Source organism: Carcharodon carcharias, chromosome 23 (assembly GCF_017639515.1).
Source record: "Carcharodon carcharias isolate sCarCar2 chromosome 23, sCarCar2.pri, whole genome shotgun sequence".
Classification (NCBI taxonomy): Eukaryota; Metazoa; Chordata; class Chondrichthyes; order Lamniformes; family Lamnidae; genus Carcharodon; species Carcharodon carcharias.
This window is the reverse complement of record NC_054489.1, coordinates 41,174,926-41,189,964: the sequence shown is the minus strand read 5'-3', so window position 1 is coordinate 41,189,964 and position 15,039 is coordinate 41,174,926. Positions and strand designations below refer to the sequence as shown.

The window sequence follows — 15,039 nt, the reverse complement described above, 5'->3', positions numbered from 1 at the left end:
TGAAAAGATTTTCTGTCAAAGTGGATACTTGAGAAATATTAAATATAGACTATGTCAGACCGTCAAAGGGCTACTGTCTCTTTAAAATGCCCCAAAGAGACACATATAATCCTGAATTTATTTGCTGTCCCTCTTGCTGTGCCCATATTCATCACGCTGTTTTGTGTTGAAGAGAAGGTTAACACATGTCGCCCATTATCATTCTTACCTTCTCTTCTTTCTTTAAGAGGCTGTGAAAAGGCCAAGCCTGGTTATAACTCTCCAAGTGTTACCATGGCGACCATCCCGGCAGGAGCTCATTCTCCCATCCTTCCCATTCAAAGTGCCCTCCTCGGAACAATTTTATCATTACAGAGCCGACAAACTAACACGCATCAAAACACTACCTTGTGCAATTAGCTGGATATTGGGGTGGTAAGACATGATTGACAGTGCTGAACTATATAATCATCTGTGTCCTAAGGCGATGAGATCTGATTGGGTCCCGGCGTGCATTTGAACCCCTTTACTTTTATATTAGCATCTGTATAATGTGAGGAAGCTCCCGTCCGTATGGTGAAGTGTTGACCCCGAGCCTGCTACCTTCCAAGTTTATTTTTTTTTAAGAAACTTTTTTTCTCTCTGTCTCTATCGACTTTCTCACTTTCACTGGGCCACACTCATGGATTTGTACCTGTTTGGATTTGTGCTGTCGCTCCTATTGAATTCAACCCACGGACTAGCCGGCTACCCGATCTGGTGGTAAGTGAGATTTCTTTCTATGTGCAAATCCCTGTGTGTGTGTGTGTGTGTGTGTGTGTGTTTTGATTTGCTTTTATTTCCCATTGCGCGTTGTGAATTGGCTGTGAACAAACTCGTTCCAGACCATTTGGAAAGGCGCTCAGTGAGAGGTGTGTGTGTGTGTGTGTGTCTGTACTCAGGGAAACGCCTGGTCAGCGAGCCCTGTTATCTGATGCCGGCTGTATCATAGACACCGACTGCTTGATGCTGTTACAATGCTCGCAATCCTGGGAACCCGGCATTCCCCCACAGCCAGCGGGAGAGAGAGAGAGAGAGACCGAGCCCAAAAAAAACCCCAACAACAACAACCCCCAAACAGCCGTGGGGCTGAACGCTATCCAGGGAGAGCGGCAGAGGAGAGAGGGCAAAGAGTGAAAATGATAGGGAGGGGGCTAGAATGAAAAGAGGGGAATCTTGAAAAACGTGGGCTCAGAAAGTAAAGAGAGAGAGAGAGAGGTGGGGGGGAAGTGGGAATAGGATGGAGAGAGAGTGAGAGGCTGACGAGAAAGAAGACAAGGCAGGTGAAGGTCGCTGATTCATCCGCCTGCTGCACCCGGGAAGGGGATCTTTCCAACCAGCGTTACAAAAAAGGAACTAAACGAAAATATGTATCACTAGCAGGGTCGTGCACCTGGAATATCTTTCAGAAGTTTTGGGGAGGAGACTTTGACTTGTTGGAGTCTCGGACAGACTTTGAAAGAGGTCCAGAGAGCTGCCGAGTATGTGTTTCAGCTTAAGGCTGTGAGATCTCTCTCTCTCTTTCCCTCTTGACTCTGATTGGGGTTTAAACACTTTGTTTTGCTTCTCTGTAAACCGAGCGAGTTCTGCCCTTCAAAGCAACGGAGCGAGGGCAGAAAGGACTTTGTGTTAGCTTCATCCCGGTAACCACAGAGGCTAAAAAAAACCCGGATCAGATATACTTCTAAGACGTTTTGAGCAGCAATTGGCAATGACAGGACTCGCATGAAATAAAAACCGCTTTCATAACCCACATCCTGATTCGAAGCATTCCAGAACAGTTTGAAAATCTTTAACAATACACCTGAAGTCAAAATTTTTTTAAAAAATAAACATCAGAAACAGGTAAGGACGACAAGTGCAGACTATGCCACACAATAATTTAAAATGAAATCCATTTTCATTCCAATGTGTAACCTATCCCCACCCACCAACCCCCCCCCCCCCCCCCCCCCCCTCCTGCTCTGCACCGGACCAAATGGAATCGCAATTTCCAACTAGGACCCCTCTTCCTGTGAGAAGTGTTGCACTTTCCTGAATTCAAAACGTTCCCATTCTGCCCCTTCACTCTTCTCCGTGTGATTTTTTCCTTGGTTTTAATTCGGTGACACACACAGCAAACGGGCGCAGCAGGAGCGCCGCGGGGAGAACATTTCCCCTAACTGTTGGGCGGTTTCGGCGAAAGTTTCGCCAGCTCTGTCTGATCTCAAGAACTGTGATGCCAGGAAATCGGGAGGAGTGTTTTTCTGATAGCAGGCACCGTGTACACACTGCCCGGTACCGTGTACACAGCGCCCGGTACTGTGTACACACCGCCCGGTACTGTGTACAGTCTGCTCGGCACTGTGTACTCACTGCCCGGTACCGTGTACTCAATCACCGGCACCGTGTACACACTGCCCGGTACCGTGTACACAGCGCCCGGTACTGTGTACGCACCGCCCGGTACTGTGTACAGTCTGCCCGGCACTGTGTACTCACTGCCCGGTACCGTGTACTCAATCACCGGCACCGTGTACACACTGCCCGGTACCGTGTACACAGCGCCCGGTACTGTGTACACACCTCCCGGTACTGTGTACAGTCTGCCCGGCACTGTGTACTCACTGCCCGATACCGTGTACCCACTGGCCGGCACCGTGTCCTCACTGCCCGGTACCGTGTACTCACTGCCCGGCACCGTATACGCACTGGCCGGCACCGTGTACTCACTGCCCGTTGCTGTGTACACACTGCCCGGTACTGTGTACACACTGCCCTGTACCGTGTACACACTGCCCGGTACCGTACACTCACTGGCCGGTACCTATTGCCTCTCCTCTTATCCGTGTAAAATAACACGCTCACTTGCAGAAGGCGACTGTAGGAGATTCGCTTGGATACCCCGCCCTTCTCACCCTCACAAGCCGATCCTTCGGCACTATCTGATTATGTCTGTTAATGGTTTATTTCCACATACATTCGATATTTTTTTTTACAAACGGTTGTTTAAATATTCCCTCCTACGCTAACAATATGCAGGGACTGACACCAACATACCCGTGGAGCTGTGCCTCAACATAAGTTACTTTGACTCACACATTTCAGAATAATTAACTTCCAGAATTAAAATAAATAGCAAAAGGACTCCCTCCCTGCCTATTGCATCTATGTGTGCGGACTCAAGATCTCTTACCGCCTCTTGTGTCATGTATATATTTATAGAGAGACAGGCGAGTCTTTATAAGGCTCATATAGGGAATACCCAGGAACAGTGGACGAGTATCAGAGGGAGAGAGAAAAAGAGAGACGCAGGCAGAAATAAAGAGATCGAAAGAGACAAAGCGACTGAGACAGAAATGGTTAAGAGATACACAGAATATTTATACAAAAGCTAAATGTACCACAAATGCAGAAAATCTGAAATAAAAACACGGTAGACATCATCTGTGGAGAGAGTAACAGAATCTTTAGAGAAAAAGAGATATGACCAAAGAACGTTGTAATCCCATTTCTTGCTCCTTTCCATTCAACAGCCAGGGCTGAGGGTGGGTAAGAGTGACAATGACAGGGTCCATGCTAAGACTTGCCTAGGAGCGGGATTGATTCAAGTGTGTAACTCTCTCCTGGCACCTGGATCAACATGATTGCAGCTCAGTGTCCCTAGCGGACGCTGCGCTCATTCACTCCAATATCCCTTAGTGAGCGAAAAAGACTTTACCTCCCTCCCATCGACATTTTCATTCGTTCTTCCGCCAGGCGAGACCCTCCAGTCTCCAAGGGCTCCTCATACAGTTAACAAAAATGAAACTGATCAAAGGGAAGACTCCCATACAATAGGGCGGCCTCCCTGAGATATCCATAGTCTAAGGAGATCCCCACAATCTAGCAATTTAACGCATAGTTGACATGGGGCTACTTTGAAACTTTCGAGTGGCATCCCATCACAGGCAGAATTAAAAACTTGCCTTGCAGATTTCGCGGTGACACCAAAGCCCATGTACCCATACAACTGATGCATTCACTTAGGATTTGTACCAAATACCATCAGGCACAGTTTTAGCAACCTGTTGACACCTCATAAAATAAATGGAGTCGAAAGAGAGAGAGATGAGACATTTCTTGCTTGAGGGAGGTGAGGGGAGACATTTCTTGCTTGGTTATCTGGAACAGTCCAGCTCGAAGGGCTGATGGAGGCAGCTTCAATTGAAACGTTCAAACGGGAACTGGATATTTATTTAAAAAGCGGGAAATATGCAAAGGGGGGAGTATGAAGAAAGATCAAGAAAATGGGACTGGCCGAACGGCCCTTTCAAAGAAGCAGCGCACGTATGACGGGCCGAATGGCCTCCTGTTTAGTTCCATGAAACAGAAACATTTTTGTTAAATTTGTGCCCAGTTAACAAAAAAAAACTATCTGACCTTCCGGAATCAGTTATTCGGGTTCTAATGAGGAGTTCAGTGACTCCCGTGTGCAAAGGTAAACGCGAAATTTATTTTTTGCATCTCCAGTTAGGCATCAATCCCTTTCACTGAGGCCTGACGGCGTGTCCAAAACTAATTGTTTATCATCTCGTTTCTTCTTGATACGGTGAATTTAGGAAGAGGAAATTCGCAATCAGAGAAGGCGATAGCGGGGTTTGATTCGATAATGAATCCGCACCCAAGCCAGGGGTGAGATCCGGGTCCTGACCTCCCTCTCCCTCTCTCCCCATGGACCTGGGGTGGGTGGGGGGTTACCTGCAGCACGCCAGGTCATGAACTCTCACCTGACAGATTAACACAAGACAGCTCAGAGCAAACCAGAGCGGGCAAAAATCGCCGACCCCGGCGTGTTCCAGTAATGAGCGGCGATTACTGATCGAAATGAGGTAACTGGGACATTTGAACATGAAAACTTTTCCAGGATTTTCCATTCTCCGTCACTAAATTCGCTGGTTGGTTAATGTGCAGCTTGGGAAAGGACTCTTAGTATCCCAAAATCGAAATTGTGATTGTTCAGAACTATGCAGATTATAGGAATGATCCAGAATTTCACATATGGAAAATGTTTAATAAATAGGGTTCATATGTGGGGGGGTGGGGGGGGGAGGGGTGGAGAGCAAATAGAACTATGATCATATACTACCGATGTGAGTCCGTTCGGACTGTTCTTGGGTCCCGCCCAGTCTATGTTGAGGATTTTATATTTCAAATATTTAAACTTCTGTGGTTCAAATTCCAGCCTTGTTTAGTCTCAGGTTGTTTACGCCTCTCCTCAGTGACCGCGCGTCACACCATTACACATACCGCCAGCGTCTCACCAATATCTGTCATACAATCAAAAAAAAAGGGCCCCCTGCTCGACGCGACGCGACACCGCTGCATTCTTGCCAGCTAAGTCAAACGGAGTGTTGCACCCTCCAGTCCGCCGCGTGAGTCAGCGCCAAAGAATATGATGGATGGAGGAAGCGGCCTGTCATCCAGTGTCCTGCACATGGACAGTGATGGAATATGTCTTCGTCAGAGCGGCAGTGGGCGCCAGTTCTCGGCCAGCTGGGCTCGGAGAGGGGATATTTAACTGAGCCCTCACCATTCACATACTTCCATCCCCGCCCCATCTTTGCCCCGAAGGCCTGTTAGAATATCAGTCCTTTAAGGGATAACTAGAGCAACAATTACCATTAGCAATCGGCTCCGGTGATTTTTCTTTACAATGCGTTTACGCCGCTTGTTGCACAGGAATAATGTTCTCCATCCAACAGAGAAGAGGAGGTGTTCAATTCACGAAGGGTTTTGCTATGAGTAAATAAGGATAAACTGTTTCAACTGACTTGGGGGGGAGGTGGGGAGGGGGTCAGTAAGGGAGGACACAGGTTTAAGGTAATTAGCAAAGAACCAAAGGCGAGATAAGGAGATTTGTTTTGAGCAGCGAGTTATTATGATTTGGAATTCACGGCCTGAAAGAGGAGTGGAGGCAGATTCAACTTTCAAAAGAGAGTCAGATACACACTTGAAGGGGAGAAACTTGCCGGGTTATGCAGAAAGAACAGGGCAGTGCGGCGAATTAACATGCAGGATGGGCCGAATGGCCTTCTGCGTCTTTAAATTCTAATAATAAACAGGAAATCATTATTATGATGTAGCTTTTATAGGAAGGGTAACCTTACAGTTTATAGTCTGCGTAGAGGGTCGTTTGTGTTCAATGGCAACCAGTCCTATCATGTCTGCGCTCCAAAAAGCTATTAGATCGGATAAACAAGTTCATCGAGGGTGGCTTTTATGCAGAGCTTGCCCAAAAAGACAATTAGGAATCCCTTTTGCAAAATGATGAGAAAAATTCTGGGAGTCTCCGAGTGAGCTGGCGTTAAGTAATGAAGGTACCTGGGGAAGGTATTCCTGAGCATAAGTGGGCGTGCGGACACGTGAACCGGATTCTCGACATATTCGAATAGAGTGTAGGCCTATAGCCTGAGGTACATCCACATAAGGAGATGAAACAGATAAAGATAGATGCTTATATATATAGGTAGATAGGTCGAGAGCGATTCAATGAGTGATGAAGAGATAGAGACAGGAACACAGGAAATGGGTAGGTAGGCACATGGCAATAGATGTATAAAATGATAGCAAAAAAGACTTTCATTTATGTAGCGCCTTTCACGACCTCAGGCTGTTCCGAAGCGCTTTACAGACAATGAAGACTTTTGAAGCATAGTCAACTGGAGGAATGTAAGGAAATGTGACAATTTGCACACAGCAAGATCCCACAAAGAAGATTACGATAATAACCAGATAATCTGTTTTTGTGATGTTGGTTGAGGGATAAATAACGATGACACCAGGGATAACTTCCCTGCTCCAACTCAAAGTAGTGCCGTGGAGTCTTCTACATCCACTGCGCCCAGTTAACATCTGGTCCAAAAGATGGCACTTCGGGCAATGCAGCACACCCTCAGCACTGCTCGGACTGGATTTTCATGCTCAAGTCTCTCGCGTGGGTCTTGAGCCCACAGCCTTGACTCAGAAGCGACAGTACCACTCACTGAGCCATGGGTGACACATCGATAAGCTGCACATTCAGGAGTAGTGTCTGTGCAGGTATGCTCCTGCACATTAACAATATGTGTGCACATGCGAATGTTGCATCTGAAGCAAAGTATGTATCTACTTCGTTTCCATTGTTACTTATTTTCACGAAGTCTTTAACATCTGGTAGAAAAAAAGGCGCCCTCTGTTGCCTTTTAAAAGTGACAAATGCGTGAAGCGCAGACGTGGGAAGAATTCCTCCCGCGTCTTCCCGGACTCCACTTTGGGATTACTGCCAGGGGCGTGGCGGGGGAGAGACGCACATTCTCCACTCCTGGCCGGGACACCACTCCTCCCTGAAGAAGAGCCCTTTATTGTGTTTACTTTTCAAGAACCCGCGATAAGAGAGGATGAGCAAAGGCATGAATAAAAACCGATCATTAAACAGCATCTCAAAAATTTGTTTAAAAAGCTGTAAATATTTGCAACATTCCCCATTCTTTCGAATGAAGCAATAACTAAACTAGCATGAGTGCAGGGGGACGAAACAACCGCATATTCCCAAACATGGGTATAAGATATGCCTCTCATCTTTGATGGTGATACTCCTTTTTGCTGAAAAGTAACCATTGTTTCTCCTACTTATTGACGTTCCCACTTCATAGGATATTAGAGTTATCTTTTCAGGCCAGCCACTAGACATAAACTGCAAGGCTGAGTTCTAGCAAACCGGCAAAACATTGGCTGCTATAGGTATCTCCCTCAGCGATGCAGCAAGTCATTGAAGACGGGTTTTCATCTCACAAAAATATGCATTCACCACAATTCTGCCCCTTAAATATTCAGTGATGTTTTAACTATCCTTCTTATGCCCTGCTTAAATACATATTTTTCTATTATCGCCTGTTTCACAGAGTAAGATTCGTCTATGTGGGCGCTGAGCGAATATGTGTCGGTGAATATGTGTCTCTGAGTGACTGCGTATGTGCCAGCATACTTGCAAGTATTTGCACACCTGTCTGTATATGTGTGACGATGTATGTATATCTATATATGCTTGGTAGCAAACATGTGTAGACTTGCCTGCATATATTTGTGCACAGATGTATTTTGAGGTATCTACCATGTATATGCTACATTTGTAAGTATTTGCTTAATCATGCATATTCATAGCGGTATACGCCCATGCCTGGGTATATCTATTGAATGTGTATATGCATGTATCTGTCTAGGTACACCAACATATATAAGCATGCACTTGTGTGTGTATCAATGCATGTATTTGTGTAATTTTATATAGATTTATACAAAAGCTGTTACAAATAAAACATAATGCAAACCACATGCTTAAGAGGCAACTGTATGAGTAAGCAAATGATTAACTTTATTGCAGTACAGTGGAACATGGACTGACTGTCTGAACACAGTTCCATGGGGCAGGTACTGAGAAGAGGACAGAAAGTTATGTGAGGATGAGGATCAGCTGTATGAGAAATAACTGCATTGGCAGAGCCACAGAAGAGCAGGGAAGTAGGGTGTCTGTTGGTTGGGATACAACGTGAGTTATGGGGAAATCTAGAAAAGTGAACAAGGTGGAAAAAGGGCAGGGGGTGGAGGGGATATTCAAAAACATTAAAAAAAAATCACCAATCAAAATATAAACTACTATATGGAGAATAAATGGAGTTTAAATGTAGAACAGCCAATTATCTAACTAAATGGCAGAACATGCTTAGGGGGCTAAATGGTCTAGTCCAAAGTTGGTGTAAATAATGCTCAGTGGCTGTTAGTTTACATAATATAAAGTTTATGATATGTTAACTAAATATATAATTTAGCTTATAAGTCACTGCATTAGCAAAATATTTTAATGTGAAGCTTCTGAGACATTTTGACGTAATTAAGTATGATGTAAGTCCAAGTATTGACTACACTCATTTATTTATAGATATAAGATATGCTGCGTTACATTCTAAATTTTATCTGATTTTGTGGGATAGGTTGCACAAATTCGCTGGCACAGGTTGGATGTAGAAATTATCCTGTGGTCTAATCCAACATTGCAGCTGGTTTGCTTACATATTGCTAAATTTGACCCAGCTTTTGGTGTTGTATCCAGCGGCTTCTACTCCAGTGTGTATGGTGTGCCAATTGGCTGCCACTTTGTCTACTTTAAAACAGAGACTAGATTTCAAGACAAAAGCTTTATTGACTATGAAGTGCATTAGGACATCCTGAGGTTATGAAAGTTACCATATAAATGCAAGCTATTTCTATATTTTGAATATAGGTATAGAAAGCTTTCATAGGATGTCAAAAAATTCACATCAAAGGTGCAAGATTAGTGTCAATGTCTGCTAATAAACAACATTTTTTAAAAATCAGGATGGCAATCCTCATACTCCTCCCCAATCATTCCACCTCTCAATATTTACTAGTCTCACTTCCTACTGCTTTCAGTTTGCTCAGATGGATTGCATATCCTTCTACACCTTTCTCCCTTATGTGTTTATCTAGCTTCCCCTTAAAAGTATCAATGCAGAACTGTAACTGTGCATCCTCTGACAATCAACCCCTCCTACAATGCTGTATTCTCTCAGAGAAATGAAGCAGTCATTTCCCTATCTCCAAAAGTGATCCTAGGTGGCACTCCCTCAGATTTTCCCTCCATGTACAGAAGAACAAGCCGGAATTTTATGGCCCTGTCGCGGCAGGGGCCGGGGCTGTAAAATATGGCGAGCCATTCTAAACTCCATTGACTTTGGCGGAACTGTAAAATCCCACTGGCATAAAATTCCATCCTCTGACCAACCTCAGGTCACTATGGGGTGTGTGCCAGGATCACATGGTTTTTGTGAGCAAAATACTGTGGTATGTGATCAAAAACCAACATAATAAGAAACAATGTTGTATTTTCTTCCTAGCATGTGCTCTGTTTTATTTTCTGTAGTTCAGTGCTTTTTGATGTACTCCCTTTGCAAGGATCAGATTCAACCTGGTAACTGACAAATTATGTCATTTCAGAGGAGGTTATGAACTGACAATTGTGTAGCAATATCCCACTGCTGGCAACCTTGGGATATCCAACCCTTACTGGTTATTCAATAAGAAGAAAAAGTAATTAAAATATATTTTCAAGTGTTCTTGGTCCAAAATAACATTGACGACTGTCTGACAATACCAGTGCATCCTTGCATCAGCTGCACTTGTATTTATCATTGCAATTTCTATCTTGTCAGGAAGATTCCATTTTGCTTTGAAAGTTTTAAAAGTTTCATACCATCAACAGGCACCACTAAAGTGACAATTTTCTTAACAGTGACACTAAAGTGTGAAAGTTAGCAGGTCAAACAGATTGGGGTTAGGCCATCACGGCCAAACTTGGGTGTGGGAACAAAAAGAAGCAGGACAAGAGGCCTAATGCTCAATATAGTGGTACCATTGCTCAGCTAGGCTCCATTACGGTTTAAAATATGAGGACAGCATAGACTAGTTTTGTATTCCCTTGAGTATAGATGAAGGGTTGATCTAACTAAGGAATTTAAAATAGATAAAGGTGTTTCCAGGTAGATAGAGAGAAACCATTTCCTCCTTTGGAGTAGTCCATAACAAGAAAGCATAGCCTCAAATTGAGAACTAGGCTGTTCAGGGGTGATGTCATGGATCACTTCTTCATACAAAAGGTATGGAAATTTGGAAGTCTTTCTCCCACAAAAAAGCAAATTGGATGATCCCTAACCTCTGCTTTGTACCTTGCTATAAGCAAGGGTTCAAACATCACAGAATCACAGAACCTTTACAGTGCAGGAGGAGGCCATTCAGCCAATCAAGTCTGCACTGGTTCTCTGAAAGAGCATTCTACCTAGTCCCACTCCACTGCCTTATCCTTGTAATATTGCATATTCTTATTATATAGCTATCCAATTCCTTTTTGAATACATGAATACATTGATTGAACCTGCCTCCACCTCAGGAAGTTCAGCCCAGACTCCAACCACCCTCTGGGTGAAAAAATTAGCAAGCAAGCAGGTTAATTGTTACAGCTAACTAGGAATAAATTAATCTGTTGTGTTTTTGTGAAGTTTATTTTGGGGGGTGGGGGGGGGGATTGTAAACACTGTCCAAGGCACCAGGGGTAACTCCCCTGCTTTTACCTGAAACAGCACCATGGGACCCCACATACAACCGAGCAGGCAGATGGGATGCCTCCAACAACCCATCCAAACGGCAGCATCACCCACAGTGCAGCATTCCCTCAGCACTGCACTGGAGCCCCAGCCCTGCTCTTTGCATTTAAGCAGGACTTAAACCTAGAGCCTTGCAACTTCAAGGCAAGAATACTCCTAACTGAGCCATAGCTGACAGATCACTGTGCCCAATTTCAGTTCCCTCATGTGGCTGTAAAACTTCCAGATCAGGGCCACATAAAAGATACCAAGGGCTTAATGCACCAGGAGCAAAGACCCAAATTTCAGCTTTCTGTTTTGCAATAAACAGGCCCTTCCAACACTATGTTTTTCACACCAACTCTGTAAGGATGAAGGTCATATACATTGCGTGCAAATACATAGAGAATGGCTGCAGTCTAGGCCTGATCAATTAAAGTCATTTTTGTGCTTAAAAAAAAGTAATTATCCAATAACTTGGGATAAGTGATGTAAATGATTCAGAAAAGTGGTAATTCCAAGCAAAAAATTCATTATCAGATAATTTCAATCAAGTTACTTTGAACTAAATGTAAATTATAGAAGCTTTGATAATTTTCACATTATATGCACATGTGTTTGAGTGTATATAACAAAATGATAGGTGAGTTTAAACAGTTATGCAATTCAAAGCTGGCATTTGTTAAATAACACTCATGTTGGTGGTTGTTACTGTAAAATCTTGGATATTATTTTCCTTCTTTCTTGCCCTGTACATGGGCACACTTATCACTTTGAACTGTGTGAGTGTGCTAGGGTATGTGAGTTTTATCTTTATATAGATTTAATATATGACTTTACCTTAATTAGTATGAAATATAATTGATCCGGCAATGGCAGTAACGATAAAGGGTTATTACAAATATGGTATCCCAGCAAAGTGTCCATTGCAAAGTTCTTAAGATTGAGGATTGAAAGCAATTCACTATTACTCATCATTTCCAGATATCAAACAGATAGAAGAGGTGACCTATAAAAATATAATATCCTATCAATGAATTGCTAATGTTGTAGTATTGGAAACGAATGTCACAATTCACTAATATCTGCAGTGGTCCCGCCTTACAGTGGAGAAATAATTCCCATTTGCACCATCAGCAATAACTTATACTTAAGTTATTGTCAGCTGGTGTACAGATAACGCTATAAAACGGAAAATGGTAGTTATGTCGGCCAAAACAATGTAGACCAAAATTGGAAAGCTAGGTTAGCGACTTTAGTTAGGCTCGTTTTTTTAAGAAGAAAGCTGTTGTTTCATGGGATGTTTGGCAGATAGCTTAGGCTAGAAGGCTCGTTCTGCAAACTTCATTCGAACACAAGGCTAGTTTCTGCAAACAAGGCTGTGAAACGTGCCCACCAAATTGTACACAGCAAGCTCCCACAAACAGTGAAGCTAATGGTCAAATGATGTGTTTTAGGATGAGAGATACATTTTGGCAAGGAAAGCGAAACTCCCGGCTCCCTAATTGATTTAGTCATATCACTTGTCCAGAGGACTATGGAAATCTGGGTTCGAAATAATGCTGGTTGCTTTATTAACTGCTCCAAGGGTAGCTCTCCCATCCCATCCCACTGCCTGTCATACTTGTCTCCTGCGAATTCATTGTGCCATAAGCACTGAGATGGTCTGACTATTGCTAGCGGATTGAATCATTAACTCCAGTCAAATGGAGTGAACTGTAATCAATAGAGATTGATAGCAATTGCAGTGACACACTTTAACAAAACTGAATACCCCAGCACAGTTACACCATGCACTCGACGGCAGCCCATATACAAAAGTTCAACAGAATGTTTAGATCAGTTATACTAATTACTTCCAGCGCCTTTAGTATAATGTTCTACCTTTTTAAAAACAAGTTTATCTCTTTCCCATTCTATAAGCTCCCCCTTGCTCTGTCGCACACATTCAAAAACGCTTTCAAAAAAAGTCCACACTCAAGCCTCCTGGAGAACTGGCTACTCAATTGTAACATGTTCACGACGGAATGGAATGGAATTCGATTTTAGCGATTGTCGAATGCGTTTTTAGCTGCGGGGCATTGGACTCCCAGGAAGAAGACTACAGCGCTCGTCACTAATTGATACTGGGATGGAGAGGGGGAACTTTGGCTGGGAACTTTCTCACTTGCACAAACAGCCAGAGCGAGAGAGAGAGAGAAAGCCCAGAAGCGACAGAGCTCCGTCAACATAGCAAACGTGCCAGCTATTTGCGGTTAAAGGCTGTAAAACATTGTTCACTGTAATGTAAATCATCGCAGAGACTGTCATCCAGAGGCTGCATTGGGCGGGTTGCTGCAGTTCTGCATTTTCCGAATGTGGATTTTGTGAACTCAAGTCTTTTTTTGTTGTGTAGAAGGTGTCAGGAGGAATGCGAGCGGGAATGTGATTCTAGTTAAAGGCAGCGGTTATAACATTTATGTTCATTAGAAGAGGTCAGCATGCGAACCGCATGCATTTTGAGGGAAGCCGGTAAATTGATCGCAGAGAGAGCGAGAGATCCAGTGACTGTTGTCACACGAATAAATAACAGCTCCGATCTGTTTCACCTTCTACTCTCAATTATTCAGGGACTGGGAGACGTTTCCATGGAAGAGATATCAGTTTTTTACCACAAAGAACCGGCAATTTTCCTCAGCACTATCCCACATGCAACATCACAATTGAAAATTGCTCCAACAACATCCCTGTTTCTCTCCATCTCTCCTGAGTGTCTAAGTACTGCATTCGGCTATCTATTATCTGTTCATCTGTCTGCCAATGTAGCATTTACTTATCTCTCTTTGTTATATCTCCGTGTTTCGATACATTCAGTATCTGTGCTTGGCTGTCTTTCCAAGTGTCTATCTGAGACACACACAAACGTAGAGATAGAAATGCATATATACATATTTATATCCATACAATGAGAGATGTATACACACTCATTTCTACACAATATAGAGAAGCGTTCGCACACTTATATGCATATAACCGTATGAATGTGCTGCATGTCGCTTTCTCTCTATGTATTCACATGTGTATATGTGTACAGCATCTCTAGCTTTATAATGTAATCCCAGACAATCTATTTAGTTACAAACGACAGGTTCTGAAGCGCAGCAATGTTGTATCAAGCAAAGACTTGAACATGTTGTCATATTACAAGGGGGGAAATGAGAGAAGTGAACCTAGAGTCTGAAATGCAGCCCGCAGGGAGAACAATGTGATTTATAGTTGACTGTTCGTGACATCAGAGAGTGGACTCAGAACAGTGGAGTCAAACTCCACACAACGAATGAACGAATTCCGAGACGGATTAGAAAAACAGAATCATGACCGAAAATGCTTTGATAATGCCACGCGTCTGTCCCTTTTCAAAAAAATATCTCGAGTTTTGTGCAAAATAATTGCAAAATGTAGTACAAAATCTTGGAACTGAAATTGCAAGGTACAGTATATACTGTTCCCAGCACCCAGAATGCTAAAGGTTACACATACTGGGCATTGTTACTCGCAGAGTGCCAGGCTATAGGTGAGAATCCTGAGCTGCTGAAGAAGGGTATGGTACTGACATGGAAATGTTACTGGACTGGTAATCCGGAGATCCGAACTGAAACGCCACACTGCAACTGGGGAATTTAATCTGCTTGATTAAATAGATTTAGGAATGCAAAGTTAGTAAGGTAACCATGAAGCAGCCGAACTGAAAAGACACCTGGTTCACGAAGGAAAACCTCTGTCCTTGCCCCCAGACTGGACAGCAATGTGGTTGCCTCCTAACTGCTTTCTTGATCTGGCCGAATAAACCCCATTCAGTTGTCTGTAGGAAGGTGTTTCACCACCACCT

The 15,039-nt window shown here is 43.4% G+C and overlaps 1 protein-coding gene across 1 annotated transcript in view; it reads left to right on the top strand.

Annotated features, from left to right (window-relative positions):
• Positions 1-486: 486 nt before the first annotated feature.
• Positions 487-15,039, top strand: part of LOC121268931 (proto-oncogene Wnt-3) — a 97,375-nt gene continuing 82,822 nt past the window's right edge. Inside the window, exon 1 of the mRNA XM_041173208.1 lies at positions 487-741. Within this exon, the coding sequence (XP_041029142.1) occupies positions 662-741 (80 nt within the window). The 5' untranslated portion in view covers positions 487-661. The remainder of the gene's footprint in view (positions 742-15,039) is intronic.